This window comes from Ahaetulla prasina, chromosome 4 (genome assembly GCF_028640845.1).
Source record: "Ahaetulla prasina isolate Xishuangbanna chromosome 4, ASM2864084v1, whole genome shotgun sequence".
Taxonomy (NCBI): domain Eukaryota; kingdom Metazoa; phylum Chordata; class Lepidosauria; order Squamata; family Colubridae; genus Ahaetulla; species Ahaetulla prasina.
The window spans coordinates 8,828,243-8,849,005 of record NC_080542.1 but is presented as its reverse complement, the minus strand read 5'-3'; the positions used below and the strand labels follow the sequence as shown (position 1 = coordinate 8,849,005).

The 20,763-nt window shown below is 39.4% G+C and overlaps 1 protein-coding gene across 1 annotated transcript; it reads left to right on the top strand.

Annotated features, from left to right (window-relative positions):
• The first annotated feature begins 6,923 nt into the window (after positions 1-6,923).
• Positions 6,924-19,567, top strand: LOC131197076 (vomeronasal type-2 receptor 26-like). Its single transcript, XM_058180705.1, has 7 exons — positions 6,924-7,144; positions 8,286-8,577; positions 14,781-15,011; positions 15,709-16,572; positions 17,735-17,932; positions 18,408-18,534; positions 18,669-19,567. Exons 1-7 carry the CDS (start codon positions 6,924-6,926, stop codon positions 19,565-19,567), a joined length of 2,832 nt encoding a protein of 943 aa, XP_058036688.1.
• The last annotated feature ends 1,196 nt before the right edge of the window (positions 19,568-20,763 follow it).

The window sequence follows — 20,763 nt, the reverse complement described above, 5'->3', positions numbered from 1 at the left end:
GACCTGGAATGTCAATGGTTTGAATTCAGCTCAGAAGAGAAGAAAAATATTTCATTATTTGAAACAATTTAGAAATGATGTAATTTGCTTACAAGAAACGCATATTAAACTATCAGATCAAAAGTACTTAATAAACTCAAAGTTAGGTAAACATTTTGTTGCTTCAGCTTTGGAGAAAAAACATGGCATAGTGGTTTATTTGAGAAAAGATATACCAGCCAAGTTAATAGAGGCAGATATTCACGGAAGATATATTGCTATTGAACTTACAATAGAAACAAAAAAGACCCTTTTGTTTGGTATATATGCACCCAATCAGCAACAAGAAAAATTTTATAGAATGTTGTATGATAAATTGATTCTATGGGATTATAAATCGTGTATTATATTGGGAGATTGGAATGGAGTAATAGATACACGAAAAGACAAGAGAACTTTTTCTAAGAAGATACCTGCACATGCAAAGCTGCCTAAATCCTTTTTTGATATGATAGAAGATTTTGAGTTGAGACATGTATGGAGACTGCGGAATTTGGAGGAAAGAGACTATACTTTTTTCTCTGATAGGCATCAATCTTTTTCACGTATTGATTTTATTTTAATTTCTAATGATTTGCTTTTTAAGGTGAAGAAAACTAAGATATTTCCAAGATGTTTGTCTGATCATAGTCCTGTTTGGATGGAATTGCAATATGGAAAAGAAGGTAGAAGAACTTGGAGATTAAATGAAAATTTGTTTAGATATCAGGATAATGTAAATCAATGTAAAAAGCAGATGAAAGAATTTTTTGATTATAATTTGAATAACGAAACATCGATAGAAATGGTTTGGGACTCAGTAAAGCTTTTATGAGAGGTGTATTAATATATATTAATAATAGACAGAGAAATAAGCAACAAAGACAGCGTAGGTATTTAGAAGAGGAAATTTATAAGAAACAACAATTATTAATACATAACCCGCATGATCAAAAACTTAAAGATGCAATAAAGTTATTACAGAATCAATTTAATATGATAATAGCTGATCAGGTGGCAACAAATATTCAATATGCCAAACATAATACTTTTTGTAATGCAAATAGACCTGGTAGATGGTTAGCATATACTTTAAGGAAAAGACAAAAACAACGTACTATAGAAAAAATAGAATATAAAGGTAAAGAGAGATAAAATTAAAAAAGCTTTTTTAGAATATTATACAAATTTATATCTTAAAGATAATATATTGAACAGGGATATTGATAATTATTTGAAGGAATATAAGGTTAAAAATTTAACTTTAGAACAATCGGATGAACTGAATCGGCCTATAACCTTGAAGAAATTATTTTGGTAATTAAACAATTAAAAATGGGAAAACTCCTGGACGGATGGGCTTACAGTTAGTTATTATAGGAATTTACAGGATGAGATGTTAGGTCCACTTAAGGAATTATTTAATCAGATACAAACTAGGAGAATTCCCCTCATGGAGAACCTCTTTTATTTCATTGATACCAAAGAGGAACAGGATTGTTCTAAACCTGGGAATTATAGGCCAATCTCGCTTTTAAATAATGATTATAAGATTTTGTTAAAATAATAGCTAATAGATTAATGTTGATTTTGCAGCAAGAATTCATAATGATCAATCTGGATTTATAAAAGGGAGACAGATGAGGAATAATGTTAGGCAGATTGTTAATTTACTAGAGTATTTAGAAAAGAAAATTTTATTCAGCAGCATTTATTTTTCTTGATGCAGAGAAAGCTTTTGATCGATTGCATTGGGATTTTTATTTAAATTAATAGAAAAGATGCAATTTGGAGATGGTTTTACAAGAATAATTAGGGCAATTTATGGAGAGCAAACAGCACAGATTATAATTAATGGTAGTTTAACAGAACCTTTTAAGATTGCGAAAGGAACAAGACAGGGATGTCCTTTATCACCATTATTGTTTATTTTAACTCTAGAACCATTATTGGATAAAATACGAGAAGTAAAGGAGATAGAGGGAATTAAAGTTAGATAACATGAATATAAGCTGAGAGCTTTTGCAGATGACCTGGTGATTACTTTAACAAACCCTATAAACTCTAGTAAATCTTTGTTGCAAATAATTGATCAATATGGGAAGGTTTCAGGGTTTAAGGTAAACCAGAAAAAGACAAAAGTGATAATAAAAAATATGGCCAGACAACAGAAAGAAAAATTAGAGGAAATAACAGGATTTGAAATTGTAAAGAAGGTTAAATATTTAGGGGTCTATATTACATCGTCAAATGTGAAATTGTATAAGAATAACTATGAGGTTTTATGGCAAAAAGTTCAGAAGGAGTTGATTGTTTGGAAAAAATTGCAATTATCCTTGCTGGGGAGAATAGCTGCTATTAAAATGAATGTTTTACCTAGAATTTTATTCCTCTTTCAGATGATACCAATAATTAAGAGAGATAAGAATCTTGAGGAATGGCAGAAGGGAATTAATAAATTTATATGGGAAGGTAAAAAAGCTAGGGTTAAAATGAAAATAATTCAAGATTCCCGGGAAAGGGGAGGTTTAAAAATGCCTAATTTTAAATTATACTATGAAGCAGCTGCTCTCTCTGCAATAAGTGATTGGTTTAATTTAACGGAGGAAAGAATTTTGAATATAGAAGGTTATGATTTGCTATATGGATGGCATGCATATTTAATTTATGACAAAAAAGTGGATAAGGCCTTTAAAAATCAGGTGTTAAGAACTGCTCTTCTGGAAAAAATACTCTTACAAACTAAATTATAAGGTTCCTATATGGGCAAGTCCTAGACATACAATAGAGAATATAAATATAGAACAAAATCAGGAAATGATTACATATAAAGATCTTTTGTATACTGAAAGAGGTAATTTGCAATTAAAATCTCTGCGTATTAAAAGAAGGGAAAAATTATTCTTGGTTTCAATATGAGCAACTACGTGCTAGATAGAAGGAAGATCAGAAAATTGGTATAGAGCAGAACGAGGGAAATTTGGTAAAGCAAATTAGAAATCAGTCTCAGGAGCATATAAAGAGATTGTATAATGTGTTACTTGAAATAGATTCTGAAAGGGACTTGGTAAAGGACTGTATGATAAAGTGGGCACAAAATTTTCAGGAGCCAATATTATTGGAAACTTGGGAAAAATTTGGGTTAGAAATGTTAAATTCACGAGGCACAGAATCTGAGGAAAATTTTTATAAAATGTTTTATAGATGGCATCTAGATCCTAAAAATTATCGTATGTATCCAGATATGCAAGCAAAATGTTGGAGATGTAATTGTGATGATGCTACATATTTTCATATTTGGTGGACTTGTAAGGATATAAAGGCCTTTTGGATAAAAATTTGGTGGATTTTACAAAATGTTTTGAAAAAGAAGATAAAGTTCCTGCCGCAATTTTTTTTGTTGGGAATTATTACGGATTGTACAGTAATTGAGACTAAATTGATTTAAAATCTAATAACTGCAGCAAGATTACTAATAGGACAATATTGGAAGAAAAAAGAAGTACCTACAATAGAAGAATGGATATTGAAAGTTGCCAATTTGGCTGAGATGGTGAAGATATCAGCCTTTTTGAAAGACAATATGCAAGAAAGATACTTAAAGGAATGGAAAAAATGGATTGACTATATTCAACGTAGATATCAGACTAAGAGTTATCAGACTGTTTTTGAATGATTATGATGTATTATTTTTGATTGTTTTCGGGGGAAGTTAGGAATTGATGATTGTAGGGGTATAATTAAGTTGGGACGAAATTTTTTTAGCATATGTTTGTTTTATTTTTAACTATACCTTGTGCTCGTTCCGGGAAGTCGGGGGGGGAGGGGGGTTGTGAAGGGAGGGGGGAGGGGAGGTGGGGGGAAAGGGGAAAAAATTTTTCTGTAAAACTTTTTGAATTAAAAAAAAATTGTACTAACTGTCTTTACTTTGGCTGTAAACCGCCCTTTGGGAGAAGGGCTGTATAGAAATTGAAACAATAAATAAATAAATAAATAAGAACGCTGCCTTGGGGACCACCACTTTTAACAGGAAAAGGATTTGATACAGAATTGTCAATTTTGACCAGTTGTTGTCTGTTTTATTTTTATTTATTTATTTTATTTTATTTGCATTTATATCCCGCCCTTCTCCGAAGACTCAGGGTGGCTTATACTATGTCAAGCAATAGTCTTCATCCATTTGTATATTATATACAAAGTCAACTTTATTGCCCCCAACAATCTGGGTCCTCATTTTACCTACCTTATAAAGGATGGAAGGCTGAGTCAACCTTGGGCCTGGTGGGACTTGAACCTGCAGTAATTGTAAGCAGCTGCTGTTAATAACAGACTGTCTTAGCAGTCTGAGCCACCAGAGGCCCTTTGATAGAAAAGCAGTTATCCAATTGTGGAGGGGTCCTGAGATGCCGTAGGATTTTAGTTTTAGGAGAAGTTTATCATGTACTATTGAATCGAAAGCTTTACAGAAGTCTATGTAGATTGCATCTATTGCTTTGCCCTGATCAAGATTTGTAGTCCATATATTTTTGCAGTGAAGAAGTTGTAAATTACATGATAATTTTTTTCTGAAACCAAACTGTTTATTAGAGAGTAGGTTGTTTGTTTTTAGATGGAGGGTAATGGATTGGTTGATGATAGATTCCATTACTTTGCAGGTGATGCAGCAAAGAGAGATAGGTCTGTAATTTTCAACTAGGCTGGGGTCTCCTTTTTGGAAGATAGGGATGACCGTGGCAAGTGACCAAAGTTTGGGAAGTGAACTGGTCGTGAAAGCTTTTTCAAAAATTATGCTTAGGGGTTCTGCTACTTTAGTGGAAATCTTCTTTAAGAAGTATGCACATAGTCCATCTGGTCCAATAGATAGGGATGGTTTCAGTTTGCGAGGTCCTTTTTCAACATTATCTTCTTTGAAATCTGTGGGTTAGGTCATTGCACTTATTGTTGGTACAACTGGGGAATGTCGGGTATAAGTCATTACTGTTAACAAAGACTGTGCCAAAGAATGTGTTGAAGAGGTTTGCTTTAACTGTTTCATCATTATATTCTTTGTCATTAGAATCTTTCAGTGGTGGGATGGATCTCGAGTCCTTAAGTTTGTTGTTTACAAAATTATAAAAAGCACGATTGGAATTTGTGAGCAAGAGGTTTTCTTCTTGCTTGGTGTGGTAATTGGTGCATTCAGTTTTTATTTGATTGCATATAGTTTTGTAGCATTTTTTGAAATTTGCTACATAGCCCTTTTTGTTTCTTCTCCAGAGGGATTTTTTTTTGGGGGGGGGGGGATTGCAGCTTTTTTATTGATATGGGTAATTTTTTTTTTCTGGTTTTGGTGGTGGTTTGTGGTATGTAGAGATTAACGACTCTATTGACTTCAAGTAGAAAAATTTTATAGTGGTCTTCTGTAGTGATGAAGGTTGAAAACAGATTTTGCCAGTCAAGAAATGAGAGCTTGTAGTTTATAAGGTCATAGTTGGCTTTTTTGAAATTGTAGTTTGGAATACCATTATTATGACGATTTATGTAAGGGCGTATATTGAGACAAAAGTCTATCATGCTGTGGTCGATGTTGGAAAAGGGTTCTTTTATTTGTAGTCCATAAATTGAGTTTGTGTTATTGCAAAAGATGAGGTCAAGGCAGTTGTTGAGTCTTGTATTGTTAGTTACTAGTTGTTCTAGACCAAGGTTTGTAACAGGGTTGTACAGGGTAGTATGGATGGGTTCAGTTGTACATTCATTTGTTATCCAGTTAATAGAAGGTAGATTAAGGTCACCCAGAAAGATGAGAGGATATGGGCAAGAAGTAGCCCATGTTAGTAGTGTGATTAACTTGTTTGCATGAGCGATGTCGTAGTCAGGGGCTCTGTAGCATAGTAAAAATTGAAGTGTGATGTTAAGTGACAGGTCGCATACAATAGTCTCAGGAAGAGAAAGTTTATGTGTAACTTGAATATTTTTTAGATTCAGTGACCTTTTGTAAAAGATAGCCACTTCACCTCCTCTGCGGGTTTTGCTATCTGACCGAAAAACACGATACTCTTTGTTTGAAATAATGGAGTCAGGGAGGGATGAGTTCAGCCATGTTTCGCAAAGAAATATAATATCAAATGTACCAATGTTTAACAAGAGGATAAATTCAGGCAATTTATTTACAATGCTTCTTGCATTTATCAATTTGCATTTAAGATTTGTAGTGTTTGGTGTAGAAGAAGTAAGGGGCGTGCATATCTAGTTTTGAATGATAGTTGGTTGGGGGTTATGTACGATGGGTGGGAGTGGTTGGAGGTTGGATGGTTGTTCAACATTTGGTTGAACAATGGATGGTTGAGCATTGGATGGTTGGAGATTTTGCCCAGGTGGTTGAAGGTTGGTTGGTTGAACATCGGTTGGTTCAAAAAAAATTGTTCAAATTGTAAAAAAATAAAATAAATTCCAAAAATCAAGTGTATTCAGTATTGCAAATTCACCTCAGTACATTGTAGTAGAAATTGTGCATTTAAAAAAGCATTTAAACTTCAGCCACTTACTCTCTCAACAGAAACAACATAATTATCTCCTACGGGAATCACCATATTTTCTTCACTCGCCATCAAAACATCAAAGACTCCACAGAAGGTTTTTTCAATTCAACCACAATCAATGTATCTTGAACCCCAGGGAGATTGAAACAAGGATCATAATGGCTTTGTGTCAGAGTCATTGCTACCACTTTCCTCCCTCTATTCTCCTCTGCCAGAGTATCTGTTCAAATGCTGATTCTATTGAAGACATGAATTTTCACTCTCATGGATATCTAAATACCCAACGGTGGGCACTCTGATTAGACTCACTCTCAGATATAAAGCTTGAATTAATCACTGGATTAGCTATTGGAATAATGCAACCTTTATTGTAGGTTAGAATGAGAGATGGAGACATTTTCAAGAGTGAAGATGTTGCTCCTTCTAGTGTTTCAGGTGAAGAAAATAGTGACTCTGAGCTGCCCTGCAAGTGATGCTTTCCTTGTTCCACATGAGTGGTACCAACCTGGGGACCTCATCGTTGGTGGGATGATGTCCCACACCTATTACAACCTTCATGAAATTAAATTTAAGGAACATCCTTATAAAACATCTTATGAGACACCAAAGTAAGAATTCTTTTTTTTTCTTTTTCTAATGTTAAATCAGTTTCCCAAAAATTGCTTATGAGAGCAATTATGAGAGCTTATGAGAGTTCTTCGCTCCTCCGAAAACAACAAAATACCTTATGCCACCAGGCTTGAAATCCTGGGTTTAGAAAACTTAGAACTCCACCGACTCCGACATGATCTGTGTTTAACACACAGAATCATCTATTGTAATATCCTTCCTGTAAAAGACTACTTCAGCTTCAATCACAGTAATACAAAAGCAAACAATAGATTCAAACTTAATGTCAACCGCTTCAAACTTGATTGCAGAAAATACGACTTCTGTTAACGCTTGGAACTCACTACCTGACTCTATAGTCTCTACTCAAAACCCCAAAATCTTCAACCAAAAACTGTTTACTATTGACTTCATCCCATTCCTAAGAGGACTATAAGGAGCGTGCGTAAGAGCACAAAAGTGCCTACCGTTCCTGTCCTATTGTTCCCTTCATTATATCAAATTAACATAGTTGTTGCATACTTTTACTTATATATAATTTTTCTCTCATGATGAGTTATTGTTTATGTTGATGATTGTATATACTGTTGTGAGAAAATCAATTTAAAAAAAAGAGTAAAAAGTTCTCAGTATAAATGTAGTCTTTATATCTAATCCAAGTCTATCTTTCAAATTATTTCAGTTATGGAATATACCTTTTAATTTAGGTGAAGTGTTTCTCATATAATGTATGAAACTTTGGTGCAAAACATCTTTTGAAGAAGATTTAGTAAACTTAAGAGAATATTTTTTTAAAAAAAATCTGTATTGTCACTCTGAACATAACATACATACAATAAATGACAGATATATGCTGAAATTGTACATATTCCATTTTGGGGGGAAATTAGAAATTAAATGGAGTTCCATGAAAAAAGCATTATTTTTTATTTTATTGTAGAGGATATTTGTTGCAAATCATGCTATTACTGTAGAAAAGCAAATTTAAACTGTTTACAAATTATTCAGTATTTTAGAAAATCTATTACTTTCTTACCTTCATCAGAGAAAGAAATGTTTGCTATTTCATATAGAAATGATGCCACCTTATGAGAATTTGCCAACTTCCTTTTTCAACTGGGCTATTTAACTCATTTGCAGTGTATTAATCAAATTCTACCAGCACATCCTTGCCTTGGTTTTTGCTGTGAAGGAGATCAATGAGGACTCCAGGATCTTACCTAATGTCACTCTTGGGTTCCACATCTATGAAAGTTACTATGATGCAAGGATGACCTATCGCAACACTCTGGATCTACTTTTCAAATCCCAGGAATTTGTCCCTAACTACAAGTGTGATCGCCAGAAGAATCTCATGGCTATTGTTGGGGGATTGGATTTTCTCACATCATTTTATATAGCTAAAATTATAGGATTCTTCAAGTTTCCACAAGTAAGTTCTGAAGGGGCTGAGCAGAAAATTCTTATTCTTATGGTTGTTATGGAATGATTAATGATCTTCAAAGATTAAGCTTGATTTTCTGCTAAGATGTTCTGCATTGCTTATAGTCTACTTCGCATTCTTTTCTTACACTACAATGCCAATTACAGAAAGTGAATATCAGGAATCATGCCATATCTGGGAGATGCCTTACTGAAGTCCAAGCAAATTTTATCGACAGCATTCCTCTGCTCCACTAATTTTCTCACTTTGTCAAAGAATGCAATAAGATTTCCTTGGCATGATCTGTTTTGGACAAACCCATGTTGGGTTTTGGTTATTACTTTGTTTGCTTCTAGTTGTTCACTGATTTGTTCCTTGATTTCCTTTTCCAGAATCTTCCCTGGTATTGAGGTCAGGCCGATAGGTCTGTAGTTTCCTAGTTGTTTTTTTCCCCCTTTTCTGAAGATGGAACTACATCAGTTCTCTTCTAGTCCTCGGGAAGTCCCCTGTGCTGCAGGATCTTTAAATGATATAGTTCAGTGGTTCGTCTTCCAGTTCCTTCCGAACCTGGAAGTTGGGGTGTAATCCATCTGGGTCTTGGTGATTTGAACTACTCTAGGTTAGACAGATGTTCACTTATCATTTTCTTCCCTATTTTAACTTTTGTTTCTAATCTGATGCAGTTTTTGATAGGTTGGACAGTGTTTTTTTCTTTTTGTGCAAAGACAGATGCAAAAAATGAATTAAGTAGTTCTTTATCCCTTTTACTTGTCATCTTCTTGCCACTTTCTCCCAGCAATGGGCCAATTGTTTCCTTGACTTTTTTCTTGTTTTTAACCTGTTGGAAGAAGGTGTTTGTTGTTGTTGTTATTTTTGATGTTTGTCGCAAACCTTTGTTCATTATGAGCCTTAGCTTTCCTCACTTCATCTTTACAATCTTGGTCTATTCACTGATATTTTGCCTTAGTTATTTGCCCCCTTTCAATTTTTATACTTGTCCTTCTTGTCTTTCAATTTGTCAGAGAGTTATTTATGCAGCCATGCTGGTTTCCTTTGAGAGCTGTTATTTTTCTTCTTCATTGGTATTGTGCTAGAATGGGCTTTTCTAACCTCACTTTTCAAAATTTCCCAAGCTTCCTGAGTTGTTTTCCACTTGAGGATTCTCATCCATGGATTTCTTCCAAGCTCTCCAAGTTCATTGAAAGTAGCACTCTTAAAGTCCAAGACTTTAGTTTCACTGTGTTCTACTCCTTGTGCTTGCATAATGTTGAATTCCAATATTGCATGATCACTTGCCCCCAAGGTTCCTGTAGCTTCAACACCTTCTATCATTTCATCTCTGTTAGTGAGAATTAAGTCCATTTTGGCTGATCCCCTTGTTCCCTTCTCTACCTCTTGAGAAACAAAGTTGTCTGCTAGATTTATCCCATTTGTGGGTTTCATCCCACCAAGTTTCTGTAACAGCAACAATATCATATCTGCCTTCATTTACTTGAATTTCTAATTCACCCTGTTTGTTCCTCATACTCTGGGCATTAGGGTATAGACTTTGAGACTTTTTTGATTCACCCTGTGTTTAATGACTGCATTTTATTTATTTATTTTTATTTATTTATTTATTTATTTATTTTGTCAAACACAACAATATATATAAGCATGAAATAACCATACAAATTGAATACAACCAAAGGGAACATTAGGACAGGAATTTATTTATTTATTTATTTATTAATCCAATTTCTATACTGCCCTTCTCCCGAAGGACTCAGGGTAGTGTACAGCCATATTAAAAATACAAAAATACACATAATATAAATAACAGATTTAAAAAACATTTAAAACAAATATATTAATTGGCCAGATTGCTAAAACGGCCAGAGCCGACATAAAACCTTTTAAAATTTAAAAGCTATAATTAAAATACATTTAAAATACATTAGGCTAGTCCTGCATGATTAAATAATAAAGTTTTTAATTCCCGCTTGAAGGTCCGGAGGTCGGGGAGTTGGCGTAACCCTGGAGGCAACTCATTCCAAAGGGCCGGAGGTGCCACAGAGAAGGCTCTCCGTTGTTTGGTCGACGGCACCCTGAGCAGGCCCACTCTGTGGGAGCACACAGGTCATTGGGAGGCTATCGGTGGCAGAAGGCGGTCTCGTAGATACCCCAGTCCTAAGCCATGGAGCGCTTTGAAGGTGGTCATTAACACCTTGAATTGCACCCGGAAGGCTACCGGCAGCCAGTGCAAGCCACGCAGGATAGGTGTTATATGGGAGCAATGTGGCGCTCCCTCTATTACCCGCGCAGCCGCATTCTGGACTAGCTGGAGCCTCCTGGTGCTCTTCAAGGGGACCCCCATGTAGAGAGCAGTGCAATAGTCCAGGCGAGAGGTAACGAGGGCATGAGTGACCGTGCGTAAGGAGTCCCGGTCAAGGAAGGGGCGCAACTGGCGAATCAGGCGAACCTGATAAAATGCTCCCCTGGCGACGGCCGTCAGATGTTCTTCTAAAGACAGCCGATTGTTCAGGAAGATGCCCAAGTTGCGCACCCTTCCCCTGGGGGCCAGTACTTCACCCCCAACAGTCAGTGATGGTGAAAGCTGGCTGTACCGGGATGCCGGAACTCACAGCCACTCTGTCTTGATCGGGTTGAGCTGGAGCCTGTTCCTCCCCATCCAGACCCCCATGGCCTCAAGACACCAGGCCATCACCTCGACAGCTTCCTTGGGATGGTTTGGAGTGGAAATGTACAGCTGAGTATCATCAGCGTACAGGTGATAGTCCACCCCAAAACCACGGATAACCTCACCCAGCAGCTTCATGTAGATGTTGAACAGGAGAGGTGAGAGAACCGACCCCTGAGGCACCCCACAAGTGAGGTACCTAGAAGTCGATCTCTGCCCCCCTGCCAACACCATCTGCGAACGGTCAGAGAGATAGGAGGAGAACCACCGATAAACGGTGCCTCCCACCCCCAATCCCTCCAACCGTCACAGCAGGATACCATGGTCGATGGTATCAAAAGCCGCCGAGAGATCTAAAAGGACCAGGACAGAGGAACATCCCCTGTCCCGAGCCCTCCAGAGGTCATCCACCAATGTGACCAAAGCCGTCTCAGTGCTGTACCCAGGTCTGAAGCTGGACTGGAATGGGTCTAGAAAGACAGATTCCTCCAGGTATTGGGGAAGCTGATATGCTACCACGCTCTCAACAACCTTCGCCAAAAAGCAAAGGTTGGGGACTGGACAATAGTTCGTCAGTACAGCTGGGTCCAGGGAAGGCTTCTTGAGGAGGGGCCTCACCACCGCCTCTTTCAAGGCGGTGGGAAAAATACCCTCCAACAAGGAAGCGTTGGTAACTCCCAGGAGCCAGACTCGTGTCACCTCCCCTATGGCCAGTACCAAACAGGAGGGACACGGGTCCAATAAACATGTGGTGGGATTCAGCCTACCCAACAACCTGTCCATGTCGTCGGGAGTCACAGGATCAAACTTAGCCCAGGTAATGTCCACAAGACTCAGCCCCATCATCTCGCCCAGATCTATCCAATCAGCGTCCAGACCACTCCGGATCCAAGCGATTTTATCAGACAGATACTGTACAAAATCCTCAGCACGACCCTGCAAGGGGTCCTCCCGAGCCTCCTGCGCGAGCAGGGAGCGGGTCACCCTAAAAAGGGTGGCTGGGAAATTATCTGCTGATGCAATAAGCGTGGAGAAATAATTATGTTTCGCCGTTCTTATCGCCACTAGATAGGTCTGAATATGTGACCTAACTAGTGTTCGGTCGGATTCAGTGCGGCTGGACCTCCAGACACTCTCTAGGCATCTTTTCCAGCGCTTCATCTCTCTCAGCTCCTCGTTATACCAAGGAGCTGGTTGAGTTTGGTGCCAGGTCAGAGGCCACAAAGGCACGACACGGTCCAAAGCCCAGCGGCCGCCTCCTCCCAGGCGGCCACCAGTTTTTCGGCCGAGTCGTGGGCTAATTCCCCAGGAAACAGCCCAAGCTCCGTCAGAAACCTTTCCGGCGCCTGGGACAGAACCATTGCATCGGCTCCGTCTCCCTGCGGTGGGGTGTAGCGGTTCGAAAGTCTAGTTGAAGGAGTAAATGATCTGACCATGACAAGGGTTTAAAAGTAATTCCCCTAAATCCAGATCATTAAGCCACTGTCCCGAGACAAAAATCAGGTCCAGAGTGTTACCCCCAGTGTGGGTGGGACCATTAACTACATGGGTCAGGTCCAAAGCTGCCATGGAAGCAATGAACTCCCGAGCTGCCGTAGATGATTCGTCCACCGACGGCAGGTTGAAATCCCCCATAACCATAAGTCTGGGGGTCTCAACCGCCGTCCCGGCTATCATCTCCAACAACTCGGGCAGGGCTGCTGCCACGTAGCAAGGAGCCAGGTACGTAACCAGCATGCCCACTTGTACCCCACGGCCCCACTTTACCAGGAGGGTTTCACAACCGGCTATCTGCGGGACAGTGACCTCCCTCGGTTCCAGACCCTCATGTATAACAACCGCTACCCCCCCACCCCTACCCTGGGCCCTCGGCTGATGAAATGCCCGGAAACCCGGTGGGCACATTTCAGTAAGGGGAAACCCCCCCCCTCTGTGCCCAACCAGGTCTCCAAAATGCCCATCAGGTCCACATACCCCTCTTGAATAAGATCGGCTATGAGGGGGGGCTTATTCACGACGGACCTGGCATTGCACAGCATCAGCCGAAGGTCCAGGTTCCTGGAGGAATATCCACTCACGGAACGCGAAAAGCCTGGGGGCCCAGAGCACGCAACCGCTCGTAAGCAGCGAGAGCGTGCTCCCCGAACATGATATGAGCCCCTGCTTCCACCATACCTGCCCCTCCCTCTTACCGTGCCAATGGAAACGCCTGTAGACAGTCGAGCTTTAATCTCCTCAGCTACCTCCGTATCAAGAACCTCCAAATCAGGAACCTTGGAAGGGACCAGCCTAACCCCCTGTGGGTGTCCTCCCACACCCAACCCACCCTTTAAAAACCCATTTGATGATTTAGTTAAAAATTTCTGAAAATATCTGTTTAAAAAACCCCTTAAGCCCCTCTTAGAAGCATGCTACCTCTCAGGATTCCAAAATCCGTCATCAAGGTAGGCCCTCGATAGAGCGGAGGGCCACGCCCGCGAGAGGGGGGCATCTCACAGTGCAAGAAGTTGGTACGGCAAATACATCAAAGGAGTCCTGTGGAGTGGTGGAATCCTGGTTTATCAGGCTGACGACAGTTAGGTAAACCACCAGATGGAACCGAAAAGTTCTTAAAGGTGTTAACAAGTACTGAGTAGTCAAGAAGACGGTAGGAGCCCGGGTGAAATTAAAAAGGTGGTATATTGACATGGGGGGAAGATCATCATTGCAGCCTCCTTCGGCCAAAGCCGTGTCAACTGCATCATCCATTGTCGGGAAAACCTCATCCAGGACAGGTCCAACCGGCCGTCCCCAGACAGTCTCCTGGGCTCAAACTGTGGTTCTAAAACGGGGGAGGAAAAAGCATCTCCGTCGTCAACGCCATCACCAGGGACCATCAGGAGACCCCCAAGACACCACAGAGCCTTACAAGGTGGGGGAAGAGTGGAAACAACGTCACAGGCGGCCAAAACAACCGCACCCCCACCCAAAACCAGGCTCCGCGGTACCAGGGGGAAGAGTCTATAAAGCTCCATCAGTTCCCTTAACACCTCCACTCCATCAGACATCAACTCCTTAAAGGCTCCACACATTGCAGGAGAGGGGGGGGGCGCCATCCCAGCCATCCAGAAAAAAACGGTGGCAGACCAATCCAGGCAGGCCAGCCGAGTCCGCAGCCACCACAGACACCGTCTTGCCTGCACAGCAACCTGCTGCCTCTTCCGCTCCCGCTGCCCTGGACATCCACCAGAACAGCACTGGAGCGGCCACGAAAAAAACACCGGTGGCCAGGGCATCAGCACAGCCAAGGAAAATGCCGGCAGGCCGGGCGCCGTCCCAAACAAGCCCGGGCACCACCCCAAACGACCCCCTCCAGCAGTCTTCGTCCTCACTGTGGCCTCGCTGTCCTCACTCTGGCCTCGCCTCCGTCGGCCCGCCTCTGAGGACAAAGACCCCTCTGCGGGCCGGCGACACATCAGCAAGGCCCAAGGAAAACAGAGTTGTTAATGCCTGGAATACAGTACCTGACTCTGTTGTCTCATCCCACCGTTAGCCGGGCGAGGGCAAAGAAAACGCTGTCGGCCGGGCGCCGCCCCAAACAGAGCCAAACAAGCCCGAGCGCCGCTCCGCACAGCCCCGTTGCTCTGTCTTCGCTCCAGCCTCGCTTCACCTCTGTAGGCCCGTTTCCGAGGGGAAAACCCCTCTGCGAGCCAACAACACATTTCTTCAGCTGGGGAGAAGGGCTAAGCTGACCAAAAAGCCCCCCGCTGTCATCCTGACCCAGGTAAGCCCACCACTCCATCGCTATCTCCTCTATGCCGCCATATTGCACATGCTCGTGACTACTTTACTTGACTACTTTACAATGGTAGACATGCTGGTGCTCTTATGCACACCCCTTACAGACCCCTTAGAAATGGGGTGAGGTCAACAGTAGATAGTCTTTGGTTAAAGTTTGGGGTTCTTGGGATGAGACCATGGAGTCAGGTACTGCATTCCAGGCATTAACAACTCTGTTACTGAAGTCATATTTTCTACAATCAAGATTGGAGCGGTTCACTTTAAGTTTAAATCTATTGTGTGCTCGTGTATTGTTGTGGTTCAAGCTGAAGCAGTCTTCGACAAGAAGGACATTGTAGCAGATGATTTTATGAGTTATACTCAGGTCATGCTGATGGCGGCGGAGTTCTAAATTTTCTAAACCCAGGATTTCAAGTCTGGTGGCATAAGGTATTTTGTTGTAAACAGAGGAGTGGAGGACTCTTCTTGTGATATGACTACATAACCTGTGTTGTGCCTGACTGCCCCTATTTTCTTGCCACCTGTTTGCTTAGTGCACTTGGTATGGCACTCAGTATTAAATGCTTGATTTTTCTTGCCTGACCTTGTTCCTTGGTTATATTTTACGTGAGAACAAGATAGAAAAATTAAATTAAATTTAATCTAAAGACTCTAAAGAATACTACTGAACTTTCTTTCAGCTGACATACGGCTCATTACCCCAAGAGGAATTTCAGGCCAATAAGCTCTCCTCACTATATTTCATGGTCCCCAAAGAGGACCATCAGTACATTGGGATTATCCAACTACTTCGTCATTTCAGATGGACATGGATTGGGATACTTTCTATTGATAACAACAATGGAGAAAATTTCTTACTGAAAATGCAATCTTTACTTTCAGAGAACGGAATCTGCACAGCATTTATAGAAAGACTTGCTCAACAACTCCACTTAGAAAGATTCTCAGAACTTTCTCAAATGATCTCCACTATTTCCTTTAATATGATGAATAGCAAAGCCAATGTGTTTCTTGTCTACGGAGAAGCCGGGACCATTATATGGCTAAGATGTATAACATTTCTGGTAGATCCTGAAAGCAAGGAAACTGCATTATTAAGAAAGGTGTGGATCATGACTGCACAAATTGATTTTGTGTTACCAGGCACTCATATCAGATGGGATCTGAAGATGTACAATGGGGCTCTTTCCTTCACTGTTCACTCAACAGAAGTTGTAGGTTTCAAGGAATTTCTTCAGACCACAAATCTTCTTTCAGACTACAGAGATGGGTTTCAGCAGAATGTTTGGGAACAAGCTTTTGATTGTTCCTTTCCAAAACCAGAATTACAAGAAACAGACAGTAGGCAGTGCACTGAGGAGATGAAGCTGGAGGATCTTCCTGCATCTATATTTGAAATGGAAATGACTGGGCACAGCTACAGTGTCTACAATGCTGTTTATGCTGTGGCTCATGCTTTGCAGGCTCTATACCTGTTGGGTTTCAATAGGAAGAAAACTATGATGGGTAAAAAGACTGATCTTCCACATCTGCAGCCTTGGCAGGTATTCTCTTTGAATTGGACTCTTCTTTTATTTCAATGAACAGTTTGATGTAGAATCCTTCTACATCATCCTGAGTCCTTCGGGAGAAGGGCGGTATAAAAAAATATTATTATTATTATTATTAGAATTATGTTTTGAACCTATTCTGCAAAGCCTTAATATTTTCTGCATGTAGAATCATTTTAAGTATGAGAAAAACATAGAAACAAGGAAGAATTTCTTGATAGAACAATGAATAAATGCAAAAACTTGCCTTCAGAAATCCTGAGTGCTACATATCTGGAGATTTTAATAAAGCGATTGGGGAGACATTTGTCTAAATCATTGTAGAGTCTTCTCCTTGAGCAGGGTGGTTGTACTAGAAAACCTCCAAAGTCCCTTCCAACTCTGTTGTGTTGTATAAAACAGATAGAGAAAAACCGTTTGTGTTCTTCTTTTGCCATTCACGTATTCTTCTATTCTGAGCACTCAGAAGCAACTGTAAAAATCATGATTTAAGTAGCAGTAGGAGTTATTTAATCTCCATAGATTGCACACTAAGAGTTAGTTAAAATGATAATTTCCATTACCTTTCATTGATTTTTCCAAAAAGTAATCAATTCTCCAAGAGCTTTTGTGTGGCTCATGAACTTTTCATGAGTGACAAGCTGAGCTTTCTGTCTCTATTACAGATTTAGAGCAATAAAGTGGTGGTCCTCCTTAGATGTGGCATGCATAGTTCGAAAAAACTCTATGTTTGCTATAGTCTCTGTTTCTCATTTATCTACCAAAGAATGCTGAAGCCTCAGATTCCAAAATCTGGCTAAAAGAAATTAATTGGACTCCCAAATAGCTTTGTACCAGTGAGGAAAAATTAGATATGATTTATCTTAAATTACTTGTTTAAGAAGTGGACATAAAACATAATTGAAGGACATGACAAAATTCCAAAAGCCTATTTTCATTGTGCTTCAGTTTATTCCTATATCTTTCCATAAAATAATATCAAACAAATAATGGAGTGGACATGTACATTTCCACGCAATATTGATGATTAAATTTCTAAGCATACATATTTAATAATAATTATTTGAATATGAAGAATGAGTGAATGAAACTTGAATATGTTGTTCTCTTCTCTGTTATATTGCTTTCAACTGTCTATCTCGTCTCTTTCAACTAGCTCCATCCATTTCTTCAAGGCATTTCTTTTAACAATTCAGCTGGGGAGAGAGTGTTCCTGAATGACAAAGGAGAAGCAACAGGTGGATTCGACATCACCAGCTTGATCATTTTTCCAAACAGATCCCTTCAGAGACTTAGAGTTGGAAAGCTGGAACTAGAGACTCTGAAAGGGAAGGAATTATTCATTGATGAAGATGTGATTTTCTGGAACCCAAATTTTAACCAGGTTTACGAATTATTGTATCAAATATACTTTAATCCATTATGATCCGATATTGAACACAATCCATTTTGAAAGATCATTTCTGGTTTTTTAAAATAAAGACTGGTACATTCTTTTCAAATGTTGTTGATGATCTCATCAATGTGACAAAAGGATATTACAATACAAAAGACATATTTGGACATTTGGTTTGCATTTCCATTTGAAATCGAAAGAGTGGCCATTTTTCCATGAAATTGCCACCCTGTGTAATTATTTACTCTCCCTGCCCTTCAAGCAGGACCTTTTCTACTTCAGTTTAGTTTCTACATCTTTTTAAGTTGTGGATGAAATTAATAAATTCAATATTCTTTTGGGAAGTCAAAAATAATTTCCCTATATAAAGGATGAAAAAATACAACCAGTTTTAAATATCTCACTTTTCAAATCCTTTTATGATTATCACCAGGTTCCTCCACTTTCTCGATGCAATGACCCTTGTTTCCCTGGATCCTGGAAGAAAGGGATTGAAGGGGATCAGTTCTGCTGCTATGACTGTCTTCCCTGCCCAGAAGGAAAGATTTCAAATCAAAATGGTAGGGTAGGAATTCTAAAATTTTTCCTTAGACTTAAGCAAACATTAATAAACTACTTGATGCATAAAATTAATAAGGTGATTTTCAGTATTATGGAATGCATAGGTGAAAAAACTCCTTGACTTTTCTTATAGATACGGAAGATTGCTTTGAATGTCCAGAAGATCATTTTCCAAATCAAGAAAAGAAAGGATGTATCCTGAAACAGCTGCTCTTTCTATCTTTTGAAGAAACCTTAGGAATTGGTTTATCCTCAGCAGCTCTTGGTTTCTTCTTCTTGACATCTTGGGTACTTGGAACTTTTATTAAGCACAGGGATACTCCCATTGTCAAAGCCAACAACCGGTCCTTAACTTATACCCTCCTTGCCTCTCTTCTCCTCTGTTTTCTCTCCTCTTTGCTCTTCCTCAGCCAACCTGGAGAAGTGACCTGCCTTCTCCAGCAACCAATGTTTGGCATCACCTTCTCAGTGGCAATTTCTAGTGTACTGGCCAAAACCATCACTGTGGTTGTGGCTTTCATGGCCACTAAACCAGGATCTCAGATGAGGAGATGGGTGGGGAGAAGATTGTCTCTTTCTATTGTCCTCTCAAGCTCCCTCTTTGAAGTATGGATTTGTATTGTTTGGTTGTCAACATCTCCCCCATTCCCTGAGTTGGACATGCACTCAGAGCTCCAAGAAATGATTTTACAATGCAACGAGGGTTCAACTTTCTTCTTTTATTGTGTCTTGAGCTACATGGGTATCTTGGCCATTGCCAGCTTTATTGTGGCTTTTCTTGCCCGTAAATTACCTGACAGCTTTAATGAAGCCAAGTTCATCACCTTCAGCATGTTGGCCTTTTGCAGTGTGTGGATCTCCTTCTTTCCAGCCTATCTGAGCACAAAAGGCAAAGCCATGGTAGCTGTGGAGGTCTTCTCCATCTTGGCTTCCAGTGCTGCACTTCTGGGATGCATATTCCTCCCAAAATGCTATATCATTGTTTTCAGACCAGAACTGAACCACAGGGAGCAACTCATAAAGAAAAATTAGTTCCTCATGGCTCAGCAGAAAGTTTGAAAGAATGCTTTCTACAAGAAACTTATAATAAACCTATAGAAACATAAATTTTTATTTCTGTTAAAGAAATAGTATCTATCATTTGATAATAGACAGATGATAGATACTATGTATGAAGTAGGGACCGCCTACTGCTACCGAATACCTCTCACCGACCCGTGCGCTCTCACAGAGAGGGTCTCCTCAGGGTGCCGTCAGCGAGGCAATGTCGTCTGGCGACGCCCAGGGGAAGGGCCTTCTCTGTGGGGGCTCCCACCCTTTGGAACGAACTACCCCCCGGACTCCGTCAGCTTCCGGACCTTCGGACCTTCCGCCGCGGGCTTAAAACACACTTATTTAATTGTGCAGGACTGAGCTAGATTTTAAATTTATGGGTTTTAATTGGGTTTTATTTGTATGTTTTAATTAACGGGCTTTTTGAATAAGTTTTTTAATTGTTTTTATACTGTATTTATGTGTTTTTAAGTGCCTGTAAACCGCCCTGAGTCCTTCGGGAGATAGGGCGGTATATAAATATGATTAAATAAATAAATAAATAAATAAATAAATAAATAAATAAATAAAGAACAGTTTATGTAGAATATTTATGATTGTTAACTTTTAATATGATTGAGTCCTTCCTTCTCATTAGGTGGCCAAAAGAAGTGGTCGTTTTGCTGCATTTTACCATTTTTCAATACTGAAGGATAGATATGCAGACAGTCTATCAGAGAGAGAGAGAGAGAGAGAGAGAGAGAGAGAGATGATAGATAGACAGACAGAAAGAAAGATAGATAGATAGATAGATAGATAGATAGATAGATAGATAGATAGATAGATAGATAGATAGATAGATAGATAGATAGATAGATAGATAGATAATACATATATGATAAACAGAGGATGGATGGATGGATGGATGGATGGATGGATGGATGGATGGATGGATAGATAGATAGATAGATTATATATATATATATATATATATATATATATATATATATATATATATATATATATATATATATATATATATATATATATATATATATATATATATATATATATATATATATGATAGGTAGATGACAGAGAGATAGATAATAGACAGATGATAGATACTATGTATGAAGTAAATGGCCCAAATTATAATGAAATTGCAAACTTAATTCAGATAGAAACCTGTTACT